General features: G+C 35.4%; 2 protein-coding genes across 6 annotated transcripts in view; one reads left to right on the forward strand and one right to left on the reverse strand.

The window, feature by feature from the left end:
* Positions 1-19,805, reverse strand: part of LOC119765492 (UNC93-like protein MFSD11) — an 87,764-nt gene that overhangs the window by 58,961 nt on the left and 8,998 nt on the right. For 3 of the 5 annotated variants that reach the window (XM_038249473.1, XM_038249471.1, XM_038249474.1), the window contains one exon: positions 18,881-19,057. In XM_038249473.1, the coding sequence (XP_038105401.1) occupies positions 18,881-19,057 (177 nt within the window). Of the gene's footprint in view, positions 1-18,130; positions 18,495-18,880; positions 19,058-19,166; positions 19,236-19,805 lie in introns of those variants that run through there. The other 2 variants (XM_038249472.1, XM_038249475.1) reach the window with 2 other exon arrangements.
* LOC6045513 (40S ribosomal protein S24) lies at positions 9,594-10,188 on the forward strand. The gene has a single exon (XM_001862841.2). The coding sequence runs from the start codon at positions 9,640-9,642 to the stop codon at positions 10,030-10,032; it is 393 nt and encodes a 130-aa protein (XP_001862876.1). The 5' UTR covers positions 9,594-9,639; the 3' UTR covers positions 10,033-10,188.

The following is a 19,805-nucleotide window of genomic DNA, read 5'->3' on the forward strand; positions in this document are numbered from 1 at the left end:
ATAAATAATGTAAATTTACAGGAATATTTATAAGCATCAACTTGTTCAGGTCGAGGCTCAGGCAGTGGGCCAGCGAAATATGAGAGCGATAGAAAGAGAACCAAATATAACTATTTTTAGTTCGGGTTGTTTGGAATCAACGTTTGGCAGAAATACATTTGATATATGATTTACATTAAGGGTGCACAGCAACCGAAGAAGTTTTTGTCTTCTTATTCCAAATTTGTCAAACTTACGGACCCAATCCTGAAAGAATCGGATTGTCAAAATGGTCAAACTTATTGTAAATAACTTTGAAGACTGTAATTTAGGGGATGAATAACAAATCATATCGATAGTTCCCGTATTTTTGAAGATACTAAAATGTCTGTAACAGAAATCTGGGTGCAAAGCGATGGTTGATGTGTACCGTTAAATAGGAATTTACAGGAAGCCGAAAACGGGTAGAAATTCATCAGATTTGAGTTTCCATGCTCAACGTTTCCATTAGATTCATGATTTACATTAGATTTAGATTAACATTGGAGTAGTTTCCTTGACTTTTTGCTCTTTACATCATATTTCAACATTACATTGAGTGAGTTTACATAAGAAACAGTAATTACGTGCTGTGTAATTTTTTTTCTGTGTACCACGGTCAGTATTATTCCATATATTTCAATCCGTACGTATTTAATTTGTACTCTTCATTTTGCGAAAAAACCTGTCAAAGTCAAAGCTATCATTGCACTATGGGGTTTCAGGCGGCCATAAATCGAAAAACCGACATACTCTAATTATTTTTTTGGTATTTTTTTTCGAAAATAAACATTCTAACTAAGAAAAATCCGGAGTTTGAAAGTTGTAGGTTCAATATTCACTGAATTGCAGACCTTCAAAGGCGAAAATGGTAAGAAAAACATGTTTTTGACAAAAAATGATTATTTTTCATAGTTGTACTGTGTAGCTGTTTATGTATTTTTCCTGCATCATTATAAATATTCAGAAAGGTAATTGATTCAACTTTTCAATAACATTTTACAAAACACACTTTTATAGGCTAAAAAATAATAAAAATAAAAAGATGGATTTTTATTCAAAATTTAGTTTTTCAACTTTGTTAATGGAGTACTTTTTTGTGTGCATTTGTGCGATCTGAAAATTTTGCAGCTTAAAATTTGAACCATGTCCTAACTTGTCTCCAAATTTCAAAGTGCACTTATGTGCACTTTTGAGTTATGCCATTTTGAACATTTTGATTCATGCAAGAAAATTAATGATTTCGCGTATACGCTTGGTTAAAATCACATTATTTACCTGCGGAGGCAGAAATGACGTACCTGCTATGTATGTTTTGAAATTGATTTGATATTCATGACTTTGTTGGTACCGTAAACTGGGGTGACTTTGATAGCCCGGGGTGACTTTGATAGGTTTTTCAAATGCCCGTCAATTTAATATTTAAACATTTTTGAGAATTTTGAGTATGTAAGCATTAAGGGAAAGCTTATTATCGAACATATATGCAAAAATGTGACTGTTACATTGGATGTATCAAAAATAGTGGCCAAATCAAATTTCTATCAATGTCACCCCGGGCTATCAAAGTCACCCCAGTTTACGGTACTTAGGTACGTTTAATAAAATTAGAAATTCCTATTCTAAGTACTTTACAGAAACGATTCGTCGAATATTCATATCAGTTCGTTGTTGTGTTCTTTTGAAAGTATGGATAATAATACCGTAGTGTCCCTGTACGATATAACGAAGCACTATTCTGAAAACGTGAGAACTGCTTTCGAGTATATTTGTAAGAATTACAACATTGCAGAACCATCACATGATCAACTCAGGAAAAACCCACAGAGGAAAACCTACGCATGCTGTTCTGTAGCTTCACAACGAGGTATACAAAAGCCCATAGAAGAAGTTCATATTTTAAGTAATCTAAAGACAATCGGTTACATAGTGATTTTGATTTAGAAGAATTTATCGTGGAAAACGTGAATTTTGCAAGTGGATCAACCAAAAACGTGGACGAGAATCCATATAATGTTCCATAAAATAAACCGTCTAAAATTCTAAAACACCGCAAAAATCAAATTTTAATTGGAGGGGATGGGGGTCTTCAAAGAGAGGTGGATTTAAACTCAAGAAAAGAGGAGGGAGATTGAACGTAAATCAGAAACTTTAACATAGCATAAACCGCCATTCCGTGCATCAAATAGACAGAGCAAGAATATCAAAATTCACCACTTTAATGCATGTGGCCTCAAATATATGAAAAAATCGAAAATTAAACTTTTTTTTTGGAAAAATATCAAAATTCATTTGTTTTCATTATACTAAGTACAAACAACACAAAAAAGTCACAAAAAAGCAAAAAAATATTTTTGGCCGCTCGCTTATATGGAAATACCCCATAGTGCATTGATAGCCTATCAATGATACCCTAGTTCACGGTACCCAGTTTTCTTTACAGCTTTAAAAAAAAGTATTCCGAAAAAAATTAATAAAAACATAACACGTTTAAATTTGCAGTCGTTAGATAATAACATCTGAAAAATATTTGCATTGGCCATACACAAGGAGTTCATAGCGTGCAAAAAGACACGTTTGTGTGATTTTTACCTAGATACTGATCTCTTTATACCGTCAGTGGGGGTGACATTGGGTCTGGGGGTGAGATTGGGTCAAAGTATTTTTTTACGGATTTTATCATTTCTCAGGTACTTCTCAATGAAACTGAATTCTGTTAAAAGGGTTGTGCAAGGGACATCTTAAGATGACTTTTTCTGAAAAAATCTCGTTCCTAGAACAAATCCTGTCATTTTAGCAGCTGTCTAAAGTTGAGGTACCGTAAACCGGGGTGACTTTGATAGGATTTCAATTTGTTTTTGGAATATTTTCCAACTGTTAAGATTTTTCTCAAGATTATTATTTTTAAAACATGTACTGGGGTAGGCCACACAAAGTCCATGTACTAATTTCGAAAAAAAAAACTTTTTCAATAGTGTTTGGAAAAATAGTTACGTTAAAAATTCTTAGTTTAAATTCCGGGGTGACTTTGATAGTCATAGTTTTTCTTGTTTAAAATCAGATTTAAGGTGTTCAAACTTTATTTTTACGTCTAATGTACCATCACTAAGATGTTGATATAATTTTGAAGAAAGAAAATTAATGTTTATATTAAGTTAACTAAGTGTATAAGCTTTTTAACAAAATACATATAAATTTAAGGTAAAATTATTAAAATGTTGGTATTTTCCTTAAATTCGTTAAAACTCGTTTTGTTTATAAAATGATCGATTAATATTGCATTTTATACTAAATTCAAAGCACGAATCACAAGTTTTCACATTTTACATGAAATTTGTTCAACTGAAATTGCCTTTAAATTTGGAGATTTTATTGAATTGTGTTTTAAAAACACATATTATTTATTATTTACAAACTCATTTTACCATCTCCTTGTGGAAAATTTTCCAAAGAATCCGAAAATGCATTCCGTTTTTCGATTAAAAATCATGTTCATTGAGAAAATTATGACACTTTGAGAAGTTTCAAATTATGCTTTTCATCAACATTTTCTTAGTTATAGTTAACTAACTATTTAAACTTTTTAAAATTTTATGAAAAGTTCTTTTTGAGGTACTTTGAACCAGGGCTGTGGAGTTGGAGTCGGAGTCGGAGCCGGAGTCGTAAATTTCTGATAGACCTGGAGTCGGAGTTGTCAAAAAATTTAATATAATTTTTGAACTTATTTATTGTTCAATCTTTGTAATAATTCAGGTTAATTCCCAATTTTTTAAATATTTTAAATTTATTTATTGAATCACGCGTTGACGTTTTTTTATTTAATTTATTTTTTGGTTCAAGATATTTATCAGATGCCATGATGTTTTCAAAGCATTTTTGTTGTGATTGGAAAGCTCTTAATATGTTTTTTTTTCACTTAGATCACTGAATGATAATCTGTTAATCCTCCCTTGTCAATGTTTGTATACACTTTACTATAGTGTCGTAACTCATAAAATAGTAAACAATTGTGCCTGTGTAGTCAAAACCTAAAGCATATTAAAATGATTTTTTACTGTCTCATTTTGCTTGTATTTATGTATTCTTTTTATTAAAATTTGACCAAATTTTATCAAACTCTTTCTAAAAAAAATATACACACCGTCATCTTTTTGTCCGGTAGCGAATGTCTTGGAAGTTTTAAGTAGATCATTTTTTTAATAGGAAAAATAAAGGTTCACTATCAGTACTTAACGAAAAAAATATGTTTCTAAAACATTTGTAAAATTGACGTTATAACCACAGACAACTCTATAACTCTACCAATAAATTATCAACTCTTATATCAATCTACTACATGAAACGCAGCATGCTCATTTAGTATGCAAATAAAAATAAATCAAAGTGTCGTGCTGAAAACATTTAAGACTGACAAAAAATATCGAAAAAAAATTGCAACTGATATTGAAATAATCATTAAATTAATTAGATATATCGATAACCTCAATGTTTACAATTTCTCTACAAAACTCTTAAAGTGTTGATCCTTAAATAATATCGTTGAACAAGTCTATTTTTTTTAAAAATACCTTAAATTGGGGTGATATAATTGATATAATTTAAATTTAATTTTTGCAATTCCGTCGTGAAACTACTTACTTTTCCTGTCATTCTTGAACGACGAAATAGCTTACTTTTCTGTACCAAAAATAACAGAATCGAATAGCAACACTTTTCAAAATAAATGCTGAAAAGTTCTACTTTTCAGCACTGAAATGGGTGCTGAAAAGTTGAACTTTTCAGCACTTGTTTCGAAAAGTAACACTTTTCAACATTTTTTTGATTAAAACGATTTATTGACAAAATACATGAAAATTTTACTTAAAATTTCACTCAATGGGTGTTTTTCGGAATTGCAAAAAATGTTGTATGGAACTTGTTGCAAAACTTGATTTTTTCAGCACTCTTCGTATTTATCCAACGCGGTAAACCTCGTTGGATAAATGTACGACTCGTGCTGAAAAATCCTCTTTGTAACTTGTTGCATAAACTACTATTTCAAATATTAGAATTTTTTATGATTTATATATCTTAAAGTGTGTACTGGACTGGATCGCACAATGTCCATTTAGGTCTTCTCAAATAAATTCAAAAGAGCTTTTAAAAAAAGTTACTTTGAAAATTGTTTTCTGTGTTTCTTCAAAAATTCAGCCTAAAAGTATGCAAATTGATTTTATGTGTCAAATCGATCATGAAGGCTAGCTTTCTTTTAAAATTTAATTAAATAAAAAGTCCAATTAAAATTTAGAGTAGCTAGCTTATTAACTTAAAAAATGAATGTAAATTTAAAGTAATTGAATAAAAGTAGGGTGCCCAGAATATGGGACTTTTTTCAAACCTCGCTCCACAAGCTGATTATTGTTCCTTGAGCTATTTTAGGACTCTGGGCCAAGTATAAGCAACATTGGTCAAATTTTACCCATTGATACTCGGGGGTGAAGTTTGTATGGGAAAAATCAGAAAAATGTATGAAAAAAACAATTCTCTTATTGTTTGGTTTGCACGGAGCGCTATGTCCATCCAAATAATCCCAAAAGTGAGAATCTCATTTGAAATTTAATGCTCTACAACTTTGTAGAACATACCGAAGCTGTAAAACTCGATCCTGAAGAGTTATTAGTGACATTTTTTTCACTAACTTCAGGTTCGGGAATCAATGGGTTAATCTCAACCAATTTCGTTCAAAATTGACACAGATGCTTAAAATAACTCAACAAACCGTTTTCCGATTGTGGAGCAGGGGTCATTTTTTCTGTGCACCCTAATAATAAGTTCTAATTTTTCAAACAACTAAATTAAAACTTTCTTAGTAAATTGTTGTGCTGAAAATGCTTTTAAATCTGAAGATATTTTTGATTTTTGTTTCAATATCGCTGAAAACATGTAACATAGAACAACAAAACTTATCTACCAAGCTTCCATACCATTCTGTTTGAATATATAATTAGTATTTATCATTTTGCAAAACACTCTGAACAGAAATGTCACCCCGGTTTACAGTATTCGCGCAAGTGTCCTCTGAAATGTGAGTTATGTGATCAATTCAATTTTTTTAAATATTTTAAATAAATATTAGGTGTCGGAGTCAGAGTCGGAGCCGGAGTCAACAATTTGTGGAAAGCTGGAGTCGGAGTCGGAGTCGGAGTCAGCTAAAGTTGGTAGGCCGGAGTCGGAGTCAACAATATGTGGAAAGCCGGAGCCGGAGTCGGAGTCGGAGTCGGAGTCGGCTTAACTCAGAAAGCCGGAGTCGGAGTCGGAGTCGCTTGAAATATGACCCGACTCCGCAGCCCTGCTTTGAACACTTCTCTACCCCGGTCAGTATAATTCCAAACCATTCCGTATGTAATTTTTTTGTACTCTTAAGTTTGCGGAAAAATCTCAAACCTATCAAAGTCACCCCGGTTATCAAAGTCACCCCGTTTTACGGTACGTTTTTTGCCAAAAATGACCTCTCGAAAAATCAACTTTTTAAATCTTTTGTTGGAATTGATCAAAAAGTACCCAAATGTCAATACGATTCCCTCGAACAAGAAACACTGTTGGATGACTTGTTTTTACCATATCTTTGTATTTGAGCATCATTTTAGTTTCATTTGACCCAATGTCACCCCCTCAAAGAGGTGAGATTGGGTCAGTTTTCAAACGATGCCATTTAAGGTAGAGTCCATCAAATTACACCATATTTTGGGAAAATGTTAGTAAACTACACAGAAAAAAAAGTGTAAAATTACCCGACACGGAAACATTGTTTTGGACGTAAAATCGCTTTATGTAAATTTGAAATCCGATGTAAATGGTTGAATGTCATTTAAACACCCATCATGTAAAATGAGATTGTACGTAACCGGTGAATCTTACGTAAATGAAAAAAATCTTAACGAAAACCCACAAATTTGAATGGATGAAAAACATGTAAACTGTGAAAAACATTTAAAAACGTTTTATGTAAATGCTAAAATGTTGTAAAATCCTAAATTTTTCCTTACTTTTGTGTTTGACACTTAGCAAAATCAAAACAATTGTGTGCTGCCGCGGGTCGGTTCGGTTGCTCGTAAATGTAAGTTTCTTTACGGCGGACCACTGTTATGGTGAAATTGGCAATCTTTATCGATGGTGGGACACTTTTTGAATCCAGAGTCCGGTGACATTCACCGGAACATTTGAACCAAAACGCGTTTCGCCTAGAGAATATCTTAATCGCGAATTCTTTTCGGAAGGAAGTGGAAGTGGAAGGAAATTGGCGTCTTCCAGCTGTTGATTTTGGTGAGTATTTTTTTCATTTTTCCTTTTGCAGAACACATTTTTGATTTTGTTACCTACCACCTTCGACGTGAGATTTGATCCGGACTGCCAATCTCGGATCCACGGAAGTTTCTTGATGATGGTACTCGAATGAAACACCTTGGTCCTGATTGCAACGGAGTTTCTTAGTCCTTTTCTCAGTGTCTACCATTTTTCTGCAGAACCAGGTAAGTAGAGGACGTTCCGTTTCCGATTTGCATCTTTGGCTGGTCAATCACCTCCTCACTCATGTCCACTCTAAAGTATGAATCCGTCTCGTATCACACGGTCGAGTCTCCCAGGATATTCCGGATTTTTTCAAGATTGGCGTACTCGACGAGCTGTCTACGTTGACCAGCTTGCCCTGCTGCAGGAAGCGGATAAACATCTTTACAGCACTTTGATGGCCCGACACCTAGAATCCCGGAAGAGGGTTTTCAGATCAGATGCTCTCACGCGACTTTTTTTTCACAATTATTGTATCCGTTTTGTTTCCTTTTTAGACTTACATTTTTACCAAACGATTTCACCGCAAATACTTCACTTGGGCGTATCCCCAGGCTAAAAATAAATGCATCTCGCTTGTTTAGATGTCTTTTCTCAAAGATGTGAGCGAGATAGACTGTTTTATTTCACTTCATTGTGGCTTTTTGAAATGTTTGTCGTGTTGCCAGGTGCAACTTGACAAGTGGCAAGGGTATAAACTTTTCAAGGTATATGCTGGAATTTGTCGGAGTTACTGCAGAAGGGAATTATTTTACTGGTTTTAATTAGGGTGATTCAATTTATTAGAAATGTCTTCGATATTGACCTAATTTCGCAATATGGTCTGAAAGTCTTATGTTAATTCGGTAAAAAACTTTTTAATAGGGTGAATCCGTAGATGTAAATCAGGGGTGCCCAAAGTATGGCCTGCGATCAAGTTTGCAGCAAATATTTTACAAAGCTTTCGTCGATCAACCCACCCCTCCACCACTATTAAAAAATTTACTCGAAAAACCAGGAGCAAAAATATATTTTCAAAAAGTTAAAAAATTAAATTTAAGAGCATTCAGCTGAAATTAATAATATATGCATTCCTTTGCACTTTAAATCATTTGAGCATGTTTGGGTTTATTAAAAATAATTTGAATTTAAGTGAATTTTCGATGAAATAAATAAATGTTGTTTCGTTTTTTTGAAAATAATGATTGCAGGTTAGCTATACGGAAGCTTAAAACATTTTCCATTTTTTTTTTCAATTGAAATGTTGAAATTCTGGATCTCAACGATTTTTCATTAGCCACATTTAACTTATAAAAGAATTGTTCAACATGTAATGTCACCACAATTTTCGAAATATAAAAACAAATTTTTTTTTTTGAAAACACAAGTACATTCAGTAAGAACTTTTTTTTACAAATGTCAGAAACAACAATACCGATAGAAACTCGTTATTTTGTGGTTTCTATTATTTTGAAAAGATTTTTTTTTAAATGTTTTTTCGGTGTTTTTGAGTTTTATAGTGTGGGGTATCCAGGTACTGACAAAAAGAAAAAATATTGTAATATTATTCTTGGAACCGTCAACTTTATTGAATTAGAAAAAAGGGAAACGCATGGAGCTAGCTATTTACTTATGTTTTGTTCAATATTTTGAAAGTTTTGGTTGACCCTATTTCAATCTCTCACCCTTGGTTTGTTTTTTTTTCCTTAATATCAATGTTTTGAAAAACCTTGAAAAAAAAAAACAAACCTGCACAATTCTTATAAAGCTACTTGATGGTTTAGTGTTTCAGTTGAAAATGATTATAGAAAGACGAAAATAAACGTCAAGGTGCAGATAAATCAACATTACGTACTCGATGGAAAAGCATATGCATTATTCATATGATTTCTTCTTTTTTCTTTATTTAGACGGCAGTTTTTTTGCAGCTGTTTCGGCAATTTGATTATCTGGCATCCCTGACTCCGACAACAAATCCGACATTTCATCACATACCAGTCTACTAGCGCAGCAGGTCATTGAGAGTAAACGTCAAAGCTTTGAATGTAAACAAACCCGCAATTTTCAATTTTGCAGTCATTCATAATGCAGTCCAGGTTTTTGATCTCAAACTGGCCAGCTCGGCTACCGATCCAAACCGATTTTCGCTGGAACCTCTTGTCATTCAGGCGCCGACCTTGGTGAGTTACGCGCGAGATTGCTACCTAATTTCCCTACAACTAAATTGAATGTCATTCTAGGTTTCAGCTTTTACGCTAAAGTGCCGTGCCAGAACGTGTGGATTTTTTCCTGTGTCTGCTAAAAAGGACCGCCAAGATGTCGACCGCGACGATTCGTACCCGCCGTTTCATGACCAACCGGCTGTTGTGCCGCAAGCAGATGATCTGCGACTTGCTGCACCCGGGTCTGGCCTCGGTCTCGAAGATGGAGATCCGCGACAAGCTGGCCGCCATGTACAAGGTCACCCCGGATGTGGTGTTCGTGTTCGGCTTCAAGAACAACTTTGGCGGCGGCAAGTCGACCGGCTTCGGGCTCATCTACGACACCCTGGATAACGCCAAGAAGTTCGAACCCAAGTACCGACTGGGCCGCCACGGACTGTACGAGAAGAAGAAGATGACCCGCAAGCAGCGCAAGGAACGCAAGAACCGTATGAAGAAGGTGCGCGGAACCAAGAAGGCCAAGGTCGGACAGGCCGTCAAGAAGTAAACGCTCTCTGCTTGGGTGCGGATGCTGCTGGGTGGCTGTCGTTGTTGTTGTCCCCTTGTTCCGGGGGACAGCTGCAAGGAGATGCTTTCTTGCTTGTGTGGGAACTAGAATATTCCATCAAACAAGGAAATATAAAAACACTTTAATGGTTAAGATGTCGACGCCAATTCGTTGTTTGAATAGTTCCGAATTCGTCTTCAGAAAGGATTTGATATTTGTCAGGCACAGCGAAATGAACGTTTCCTGGTCGACCTGGGTGTAGTCATTCAAAAAGTACTCGGTCTCGATGTCAACGCGCCGAAACGGTTCCGGCAGATGGTTCTGAATATAGCCTTGCTTTCGGAAAAGTTACTCCCTGATCCTGCTGGGCACGCCGGGCGTCCGTTTTCGTCGCTTCTCCTTCAGTACATGGCAGCGTTGACTTATCGCCAGCAGCCAGCATCTGGCCCAATTTGGCCATTTCTTCCCGTTACTTCTCTCGCAGCTGGTCCTCTTTGCCAAACTCAGAGCTGGAAGCTGGATTCGCGGATTGTGCGGAGGTGAGTACATTCCGTATTGTAAAATCACCTCCTTTTTAAGAACCTTGCGTAAGGTCGACAGTTATGTTTTTGTTGTTGTTGAAAAGAAATGTTCACTGCTCCGTTGATTCTATAATTTGTTGTAATTTTCAAACGTTTTGTGTTGTTTAGCAGTACAGACATATTAACTTTATTATTGATCAATATGTGGTTTATTATTGGCAGTCAAACTTTGTCCAAAATGAGGTAGAATTTTATCTATTTGAACCATGATTTACAAAAACGTTTGAAAATTACATCAGATTCTAGATTCAACGGGGCAAAAAAAATTTTGGCTTCGGTAAATTTACGTAGATTTCATCGGAAATTTACATTTTCTGAAGCGCTATTTGTTCGGCACGATTAAATCGGATGGCATTTAAATTTACAATGAATTTGATGTAATTTCGCATCATTAATTACGTGCACTTTTGGTACATCATAAATAATGTAAATTTACCGAATTTTTTTTTCTGTGTATCTACGGTCAGTGGGAGTGACTATGGGTCAAAAAAACGATACACCTCTCGTAATTTCTTAATAACAAAAACAATGTGAATAACATCGAATGTCACCCCCACTGACGGTACTTCACAATGATAGAAACTTATCGCATCACCTAACAAAATAAGTTGAACTTAAAAAAAAGCAGACAGAAAATAATAATCTTTTTTTGCTATACAATGTTATCCCTTAGTGGACCCATGTCGTAAAGTGGACCCTGTGAAGGGATTTGATGAAAAAATCAATAAAATCACTATTTTAAGCGGGTATTTGTCAACAAATTATTTATTTGGCATGTACAGAATCATTCAAAACAATGTTGGCTGATATTTAATTGTCCTTTTCGCTTAAAGAAGTGTTTTGAGTTCGACATCTGAAACTAGCCATGGCGACTAGCATTATCACAACAAAACGGTGTTTATCTTTTATGATTTAATAACCTATTTAAAAAAAATCGACTGATTATTCTGCTTCAGTAAGGCCGTTGCAAATATTATCAAAGTTTATGCCGAACCTCCTCCCCCCTTCAAAATCGGTCCGAAAAATCAGGGGACAAAAATATTTTTCAAAAACTTTGAAATTTTAATGGAAATAGAATTCTAACCAACTGAAAACAATTTGAAATGCATTTTCCTGTATTTTTAATCATTTTTAGCATGTTTGGGATCGATCAAAAATATTTTCAACTTTTTGTGGAATTAAAATCTACAGCACCGCAAAAAGTTTTTTTTCGGCGAAAAAAAAATTCTTCAGTGCTTGGATATTTTTAAAACTAATGATTGTAAAACAACTGGACAGGTGTAAAATGAAACACTTTTTTCATTCAAATGTTAATACCATGGCTTGTAATTTCATTTTTAATACTTTTCTTTATTTATTTATTTACTTCAAAAGGTTTTTGCAGCGGCTTAAGTTGAAATTATGTAAATTTAAGGAACGTGTCTAAAAATAAAACCAGAAACTACTTATTTTCGAGCAATATTAAGGGGTCCAATATAGGACAACTTAGATCCTAACTTTTCCAAAAGAAGACCCCTATATGTTTAACCTACATAAACGAAGAAAACAGCATATTTGAGCAATATATTTTGCCTTTCTTACTAAAGAAAGGTATAGGTTTTACTTCAAGGCTGGACGTCATTTCCATCTTCGTAAATATGTCGATTCAGCATGAATTTTAATCGGAAAAATCGTTAAAAAATCACACTGCATCAATTTTCGACGCACTATCGATTCACCTTGACAGAACTCGTCTATCTCCAACCCTCGAATTTTGAGAAAATAAATTCCGTGGAGGTCGAGTGATGTTCGTATGTGGTAAAATTTTGCAAAGTTTTGTGTCGCGTCGTTCTCAGCTCCCATATATCTGATTTCGATTCTTCTGAATGCAGATGAAAGCTAGTGTGCTGAACCTGGGCGAGTTGCCGCGCAAATATCGAAATATCCATCTGTTTTCGGATGCGGCCAGACTTTTCAACAAAATACACAGTTTTCAAATGAAAATATGGTCAATTTTGTTCATTTTCATATCTTTCATTTATCTCAAAAATTGCATTTTCGAGCTCTACAACCTCCCAAATTTTCATCCAGATCCATAATATGGTTCTGGAGTTAGAGCCGTTTGATTAACCTACCATAAGAAAAAATCCCTGAAAAGGTTAAAGCCCACCTGGTGACCTTCGCCAACATTTTTCATTTCTGATTTTATTCGAAATTTCTTGCTACATTCATAGTACAGACCATGAGTGAGCATCTAAAACAAATTCGACATCTCGATGCCTCTGTGCTCTGATGTACTAACTGACTTTTGGGCCAAAATGAGTTAATGAAGACATCTTTTAGCTAATTAAATTCCCTACAAAACGCTTCTAACAGATCTGAATAATTCGTTTCCTACGCGGAGATATCGCCCTGCAACCATTTGTACTAACTGACATTTTCGAACGCATCATGGATTTTCTCTCTTATTTTTCATCATGGCTTGACCTTTTGAAAACACGCAAATCCATGAAAATACGATTACACTATAATATTATGGTAAATTGCCAGGTGTCCTTACTAGTTTGAACAATATTATGGAGCACTATTTTGGAAGGCAATTAGCACAAGTGTGCACTTTGGATACGTGAAGAAGTTGTAAGTTAGACGAAGTGTGTCAAATAATTATTTAGTGGCAGAGTTTTTTTAATTGGATGACCCCTAAGTGTGACATTGGTAGGTGGATGTTATTGTTACGTAGTTTTTGGATTGGACGACCCTGCAGTTGTTCTAAGTGTGCACAACGACTTAAAAATGTTTTAAATTGGATTTTGGGTTAGTGTGAGATTAATTAGTGGATGTTATTGTTACGTAGTTTTTTTACTTCTTAGCATGGTGCTCCCAACGATTAATTGCTATAACTAACAGGAACGTGAGCGGGGATCCCCACGTTTCTTCCTCCCCTGTTTCAGAATTGCGTTGTTGTTTGAACATTCGTGCTCAAACTCAACCCACTTCAACGTATCATCTTTGCGGTAAACTTTACGCAGTTGGCCTGGCCGCTTTAACGTTTGTGATGTTTCAAAGCAATTTATTGCATTGGGGCACTGCAATTGTTAATAATGACAAGAGGATGCTAGGCGTTAATCAACCTAAGGCATTTTCCAGGATGCCCTCGAAAGACTGGCTGCGCTAGGGTTAGATTAGATTAGATTAGTTATTGTTACGTAGTTTTTTTTAATGGACGACCCCTGCAGTTGTGCTAAGTGTGCACAACGACTTAAAAAATGTTTTAATTGCGGTGTATTACGGTGTAACGAATGTTACGGTGTAACGAATGTTACGGTGTAACGAATGTTACGATGTAACCATACTACGGTGTAACGTATGTTACGGTGTAACGAACGTTACGGTGTAACGAATGTTACGGTGTAACGAATGTTACGGTGTAACGAATGTTACGGTGTAACGAATGTTACGGTGTAACGAATGTTACGGTGTAACGAATGACACGGTGTAACGAATGTCATGGTGTAACGAATGTTAAGGTGTAACGAATGTTACGGTGTAACGAATGTTACGGTGTAACGAATTTTACGGTGTAACGAATTTTACGGTGAAATGTATGCTGCGGTGTAACGAATGTTACGATGTAACGAATGATACAGTGTAACGAATGATACTGTGTAACGAATGTTATTGTGTAACCATACTACGGTGTAACGAATATTACGGTGTAATTATACTACGGTGTAACGAATGATACGGTGTAACGAATGTTACGGTGTAAAGAATGTTACGGTGAAATGTATGTTGCGGTGTAACGAATGTTACGGTGTAACGAATTTTACGGTGAAATGTATGTTACGGTGTAACGTATGTTACGGTGTAACGAATGTTACGGTGTAACGAATGTCACGGTGTAACGAATGTTACGGTGTAACGAATGTCACGATGTAACGAATGTTACGGTGTAACGAATGTCACGGTGTAACGAATGTCACGGTGTAAAGAATGTTACTGTGTAACGAATGTTACGGTGTAACGAATTTTACGGTGTTTCAAATTTTACGGTGAAATGTATGTTGCGGTGTAACGAATGTTACGAACTAACGAATTTTACGGTGTAACGAATTTTACGGTGTAACGAATGTTACGGTGAAATGTATGTTGCGGTGTAACGAATGTTACGGTGTAACGAATGTTACGGTGTAACGAATTTTACGGTGAAATGTATGTTACGGTGTAACGTATGTTACGGTGTAACGAATGTTACGGTGAAACGAATGTTACGGTGTAACCATACTACGGTGTAACGAATTTTACGGTGTAAGGAATGTGAAGGTGTAACGAATGTTACGGTGTAACGAATGCTACGGTGTAACGAATGTTACGGTGTAACGAATGTTGCGGTGTAACGAATGTTGTGGTTTAACGAATGTTGCGGTGTAACGAATTTTACGGTGAAACGTATGTTCGGTGTAACTAATGTCACGGTGTAACGAATGGTTCATGGTTCACTGAACCAGGATTGAACCACAAAGGGAGGTTTAAGCTGAATCAATAGTTGAACTTAGCCTAACCGCTTCATTTGGGAACTCTTGTTGTGCACACTTAGCACAATTGCAGGGATCGTCCAATCCAAAAAACTACGTAACATAACATCCACTAGCCAATGTCACACTTTGCCTAACCCAAATATCCAACTCAAACACCCTTCAAGAAGTTGTGCACATTAAGCACAACTGCAGGGGTCGTCCAATCCAAAAAAACTATGTAACAAAATCATCCACTAACCAATCTCAAACATAGCCTAACTCAAATATCCAATTTAAACCATTTTTAAGTAGTTGTGCACACTTAGCACAACTACAGGGATCGTCCAATCCAAAAAATACGTAACAACAGCATCCACTAACCAATCTCACACTTAGCCTTACCCAAATATTCAATTCAAACACCCTCCAAGTAGTTGTGCAAACTTAGCACAACTGCAGGGGTCGTCCAAACCAAAAAAAAAACACGTAACAACATCATTCACGTAGTTGTGCACACTTAGCACAACTGCAGGGGTCGTCCATGTTCAAAGACTAAGCATTGATTTTTTTGGAGCACTTTTGTTCTACTCGATACAAACCAAGAATCCATTGCAAGAGACACACTTGTTCTAACTGCAATCTACCATAACAGTTCTAGGGGTTGTGTCCAGGATATCTCGCATTTCTAAAAAGGTTGTATGACATGATGGAAATAAAATAAACTAGCTCAAAGTTTTTACCAAATCTTTTCTTCTGTTTGTAAGCGTAGATCTATTCGGTTTTCGTCATACTTGGTCTCATTGAAGCTATTTCATGGATTATCATACTTATATTTATGAAACCTTGCACTTCACTAAGTTTTTTCTTCATAAAATTCAAGTTTTAACGGTAGTTGCTCTCAAAAACTGCAATTTTCACACTAAACTTAATGATAAACAAATATATTAAAAAAGTATTGTTGAGAAAAATGTTCCTTAACTAGCAACAATTCAAAGTTACCACGCAAAAAACATTGAAACAACAAATAACTAATATTTTTACAATAAAAAACTCTGCGCACTTTTGTACCAAGTGCCACGTTGGAAGTATACACGACTCTGCCATCGAAGAAGCATTTTAGCTCAACTGCAAAATTCGCCCTGTGCACGTTTGTGCTAACTCATACAAATCACTGTTCAAGACACACTTGTGCTAATTGCAAGCGTGATTTTTTTTTTGTTATTTCTCTGCCAATTTTTTTTGCATTTCAAAAGTTTTCATATTTTACCATGTCTTTAAGTTATGTCAGGAGCATACTTTAAAATTATTAGGACAATTGTTTGTCGAATAGTTTCCCAGAAATAGTAATTCAAAGTTAAAAAATCGATTTTCTCGTAACCACCAAAATGTCAGTTAGTATAAGAGAGCACACAAGCATCGATCTATCGGCAATCCCGATCAATTTTTAGAACGATTTACTTTTTGCCTTTCTTACTAAAGAAAGGTATAGGTTTTACTTTAAGGCTGGACGTTATTTCCATCTTCGTAAATATGTCGACTCAGCATGAATTTTAATCGGAAAAATCGTCAAAAAAATCACACTGCATCGAATTCGACGCTTCGTCGCCAAGTCGACAAGTTGTCAAGTTGAGCTTCGAATACTGGCGCCAGAATGCTGGCGCATATATTTTGTGGCTCGACTTATAATCGTTTTGTAGTAGCTTGTCTACCGATGTTTCCTACAACATGTAAGATATCGTAGCTTTTCGGTTTCTTTTGCCCTGTCCGTTTTTGCATAACTGTCCAATGTTTATGCAAAAACTTTTGTGACATAGGACATTCATCCGGCTACAATCAATTTGTTTCCCGTGCGCTCCTAAAATCGCCTAAATGTAGACTTCATTTTCGTAAGTTTATTTAACAGGGTTCTTTGGATTCCAATAGGAGCTTTCTAAGCTTTTCATCGTTTATATCGTTTTCAAAGTTTCCAATGCTGGCGACGCCAATGCATTGTCACTGGCGCATGGGAAGCTTGCTATGATCGCGTTTGTCATAAACGCTTGTTTGATTACAAACGTACAAACATATTGTACGATTGAAAATATTCTTTTGGTGAAAATTGCGTTTTTTATTTCTTTTGGAAATCATATCATTTATAATACATTGCTTTCATCATAAGACTTTCTTTTGTGCTAGGGCAGCGAATGACCAAGATGGTTAAAGCTGCCAGAAATAAATGAATTAACAACAACAATAACTTCTTTTGTGCTGACGTTATAAATAAACAAAGTCGATGTTATTAATTAACAAAAAATCAACCATTGTTATATTCTTTAGTAAGAAAGGCTCTATCTCACCCCAGGTGGGATTAAATCGGGTTTTTCATAAACATACAATAAATGCTTGTTTAAATCAATTCAATCGCTTAATTTCTCATCATGAGTATAAACATTTCCCATCTGCTCCAACCTTCCATCGGATGAGGAAGTAAAATGTCGGTCCCGGCCTTGGTTGTTAGGCCGTTAAGTCATTCCAGGTGTAGGAGTCGTCTCCATGCCATAAGTACAAACAACACACCAAACCAAGCCTACTCCGGTGGAATCGCTGGCGGCGGTTGGACTCGCAATTCAAAGGTCGTCAGTTCACTTCCACTGGGGTGGAAAGTTCCTTGGAGTAGAAAGAGGTTTGGGTGCTCTCAGCATTCAAGCCTTCGGACTCCTAGGTTCGAGCAGAAACTTGCAATAGAGACCACAAAAGACCCGGGGGTCGTTAATGTGGATGGTTTGATTTTTTTTGAGTATAAACATTACTGTTTAATATTAAAAGAATCAAAGTTGCTGAAACCGCAAAAATATACAATGAATCAAAACTGTAGTTAATTGTACATAACTGATCCATCATAATTAATGTTTGAAACCATATGTTACAACCTTAAATCTATAACAAAACATTTGTTTGAAAATTAGAAGGCGTGGTTTCATCAGAAAAAAATTTGATGTTTTGCTTTGGTGAACTATTTAACCAATTGATATGGAAAAAATGTATCAAAATTACTGATTTTATTTATTATAATGCTTAACTCGAGATTTTTCCAACATGGGAAAAAAAGGATTGTACTATGTTAAAGAAAACCTTATAAATCCTCATTTTTTCTAGAAATTGTAACACTTAACTTTATAGGTGGGACCATTTTGCCTTTCGTTTTTTTCATCTCGCTACGAACGCTAGAGCTTCTCATATCAAAATTCGACCAGCCAACATAGGTATATGTGACGCGCTGTTACAAGGTTAGTGTTTCACTGGAATGTTTCATCGTTGCAGTTGCGAGGTTCGAGGTTCGGTAAACAGAAACATTTCAAACTCCTGAATTTAATTTTCTAACCAAATGTTCCATCAACTGTTCAGACTGAAAAATAAATCGTTAGGATTAAGGCATCGAATTAAATTTCACCGCTAGATGTAGCATTCCATCTAAATCAAAATTCTTGTTGTTTCTTTGAATATTCACGCTAGGTGTCAATACCTCAAACAATTCCTATAAGATTTTAAATATCACACAAATATATGTTATATGTTTATGTTAGCCATTGTAATTGAACTATAGATGGCATTCAAGTTAATTCAGCAACTCAATGAAATAAATAAATAATAAATTTTAACTGTGAATCCTTGAGATAAAAGTATCTTTTTGATATAGAAACACATTACACCAATTTCAAATGAATGCTAAAATTTAGTCTCCAGGTTTGGTATAACACCATCGAACCAAAAATACACTATTCGCATAATTACCTCATTTGAAGCAATGCCCAGAAAATTCCCGAATTTCTGGAAATAGTCGTTTCGTCACTGCACTTCGAAAGATACATTCCTTGGCCAGTCCAGATAAGAGCAGCACCACAGCCTAATATGCCACTAGCCAAATAAAGCAAAAAAGTTTGCGGCCACAGGAACGTCACGATGAAAAAGCTGTAATTAAATAAAAGTATTATGTTTGCAGTGTTAATAACGTTTTATGCATGCGAGAGAGTAGAATAAGGTGAAATTGCATGTCCTGCACCCAAATTTATGATTGTACCAAATCGATGAAATCTCAAGGAGATGAAATTTATGTGCAGCACTACTAAATATGTATGAAGAAACCATCTCACCATCCTGGGCAGCGAATGACCGAAAGGTTAAAGCTGCCGGAAATAAAGTAATTAACAACAACAACATCTCACCATCCTTGCATTCCACATGTTAGTTCCACAGAGTCACTAACAGAGGGATACAGAAAGAGAGTGCTTATGTCGAAAAGCATAGTTGTACTACATCTTCGCTACACGTACAGATATTTGAACACATATTCAAAGCCAAACATTAATGATTTCAAATGTGTTGTCAGCAAATTATGGATGGTTTGATTCTTCATAATTTTTACATCCTCAGTTTGTAAAACTATGTTTTGTTAAAGAGTTAAACTCGTTTGAGCATTTTTATGCGCTGAAATATCTGTACAATGTTTCAGACAAATCCGCAGCGGTAAAAATGTAAAACCTCTTTCCTAAGTGCTTCGAATTGAATTTGTAAACAGGATTTGGCCACTCAAGCTTCAAGCTTTTGGAAACGGCTTTTATACTTTTTCACCAATAAGATTTGTCTTAGTCCAGCTTTTGAATGGATCAAGATTCATGTTCTTATTAGACACGGACAGCGCTATCTGGGAGTGAAAGTA

The sequence above is a fragment of the Culex quinquefasciatus genome, chromosome 1 (genome assembly GCF_015732765.1).
Source record: "Culex quinquefasciatus strain JHB chromosome 1, VPISU_Cqui_1.0_pri_paternal, whole genome shotgun sequence".
NCBI lineage: Eukaryota > Metazoa > Arthropoda > Insecta > Diptera > Culicidae > Culex > Culex quinquefasciatus.

Bases quoted from the DNA above. Each gene is read 5' to 3' on its own strand.
- LOC6045513 (XM_001862841.2), top strand. From the start codon at position 9,640: ATGTCGACCGCGACGATTCGTACCCGCCGTTTCATGACCAACCGGCTG.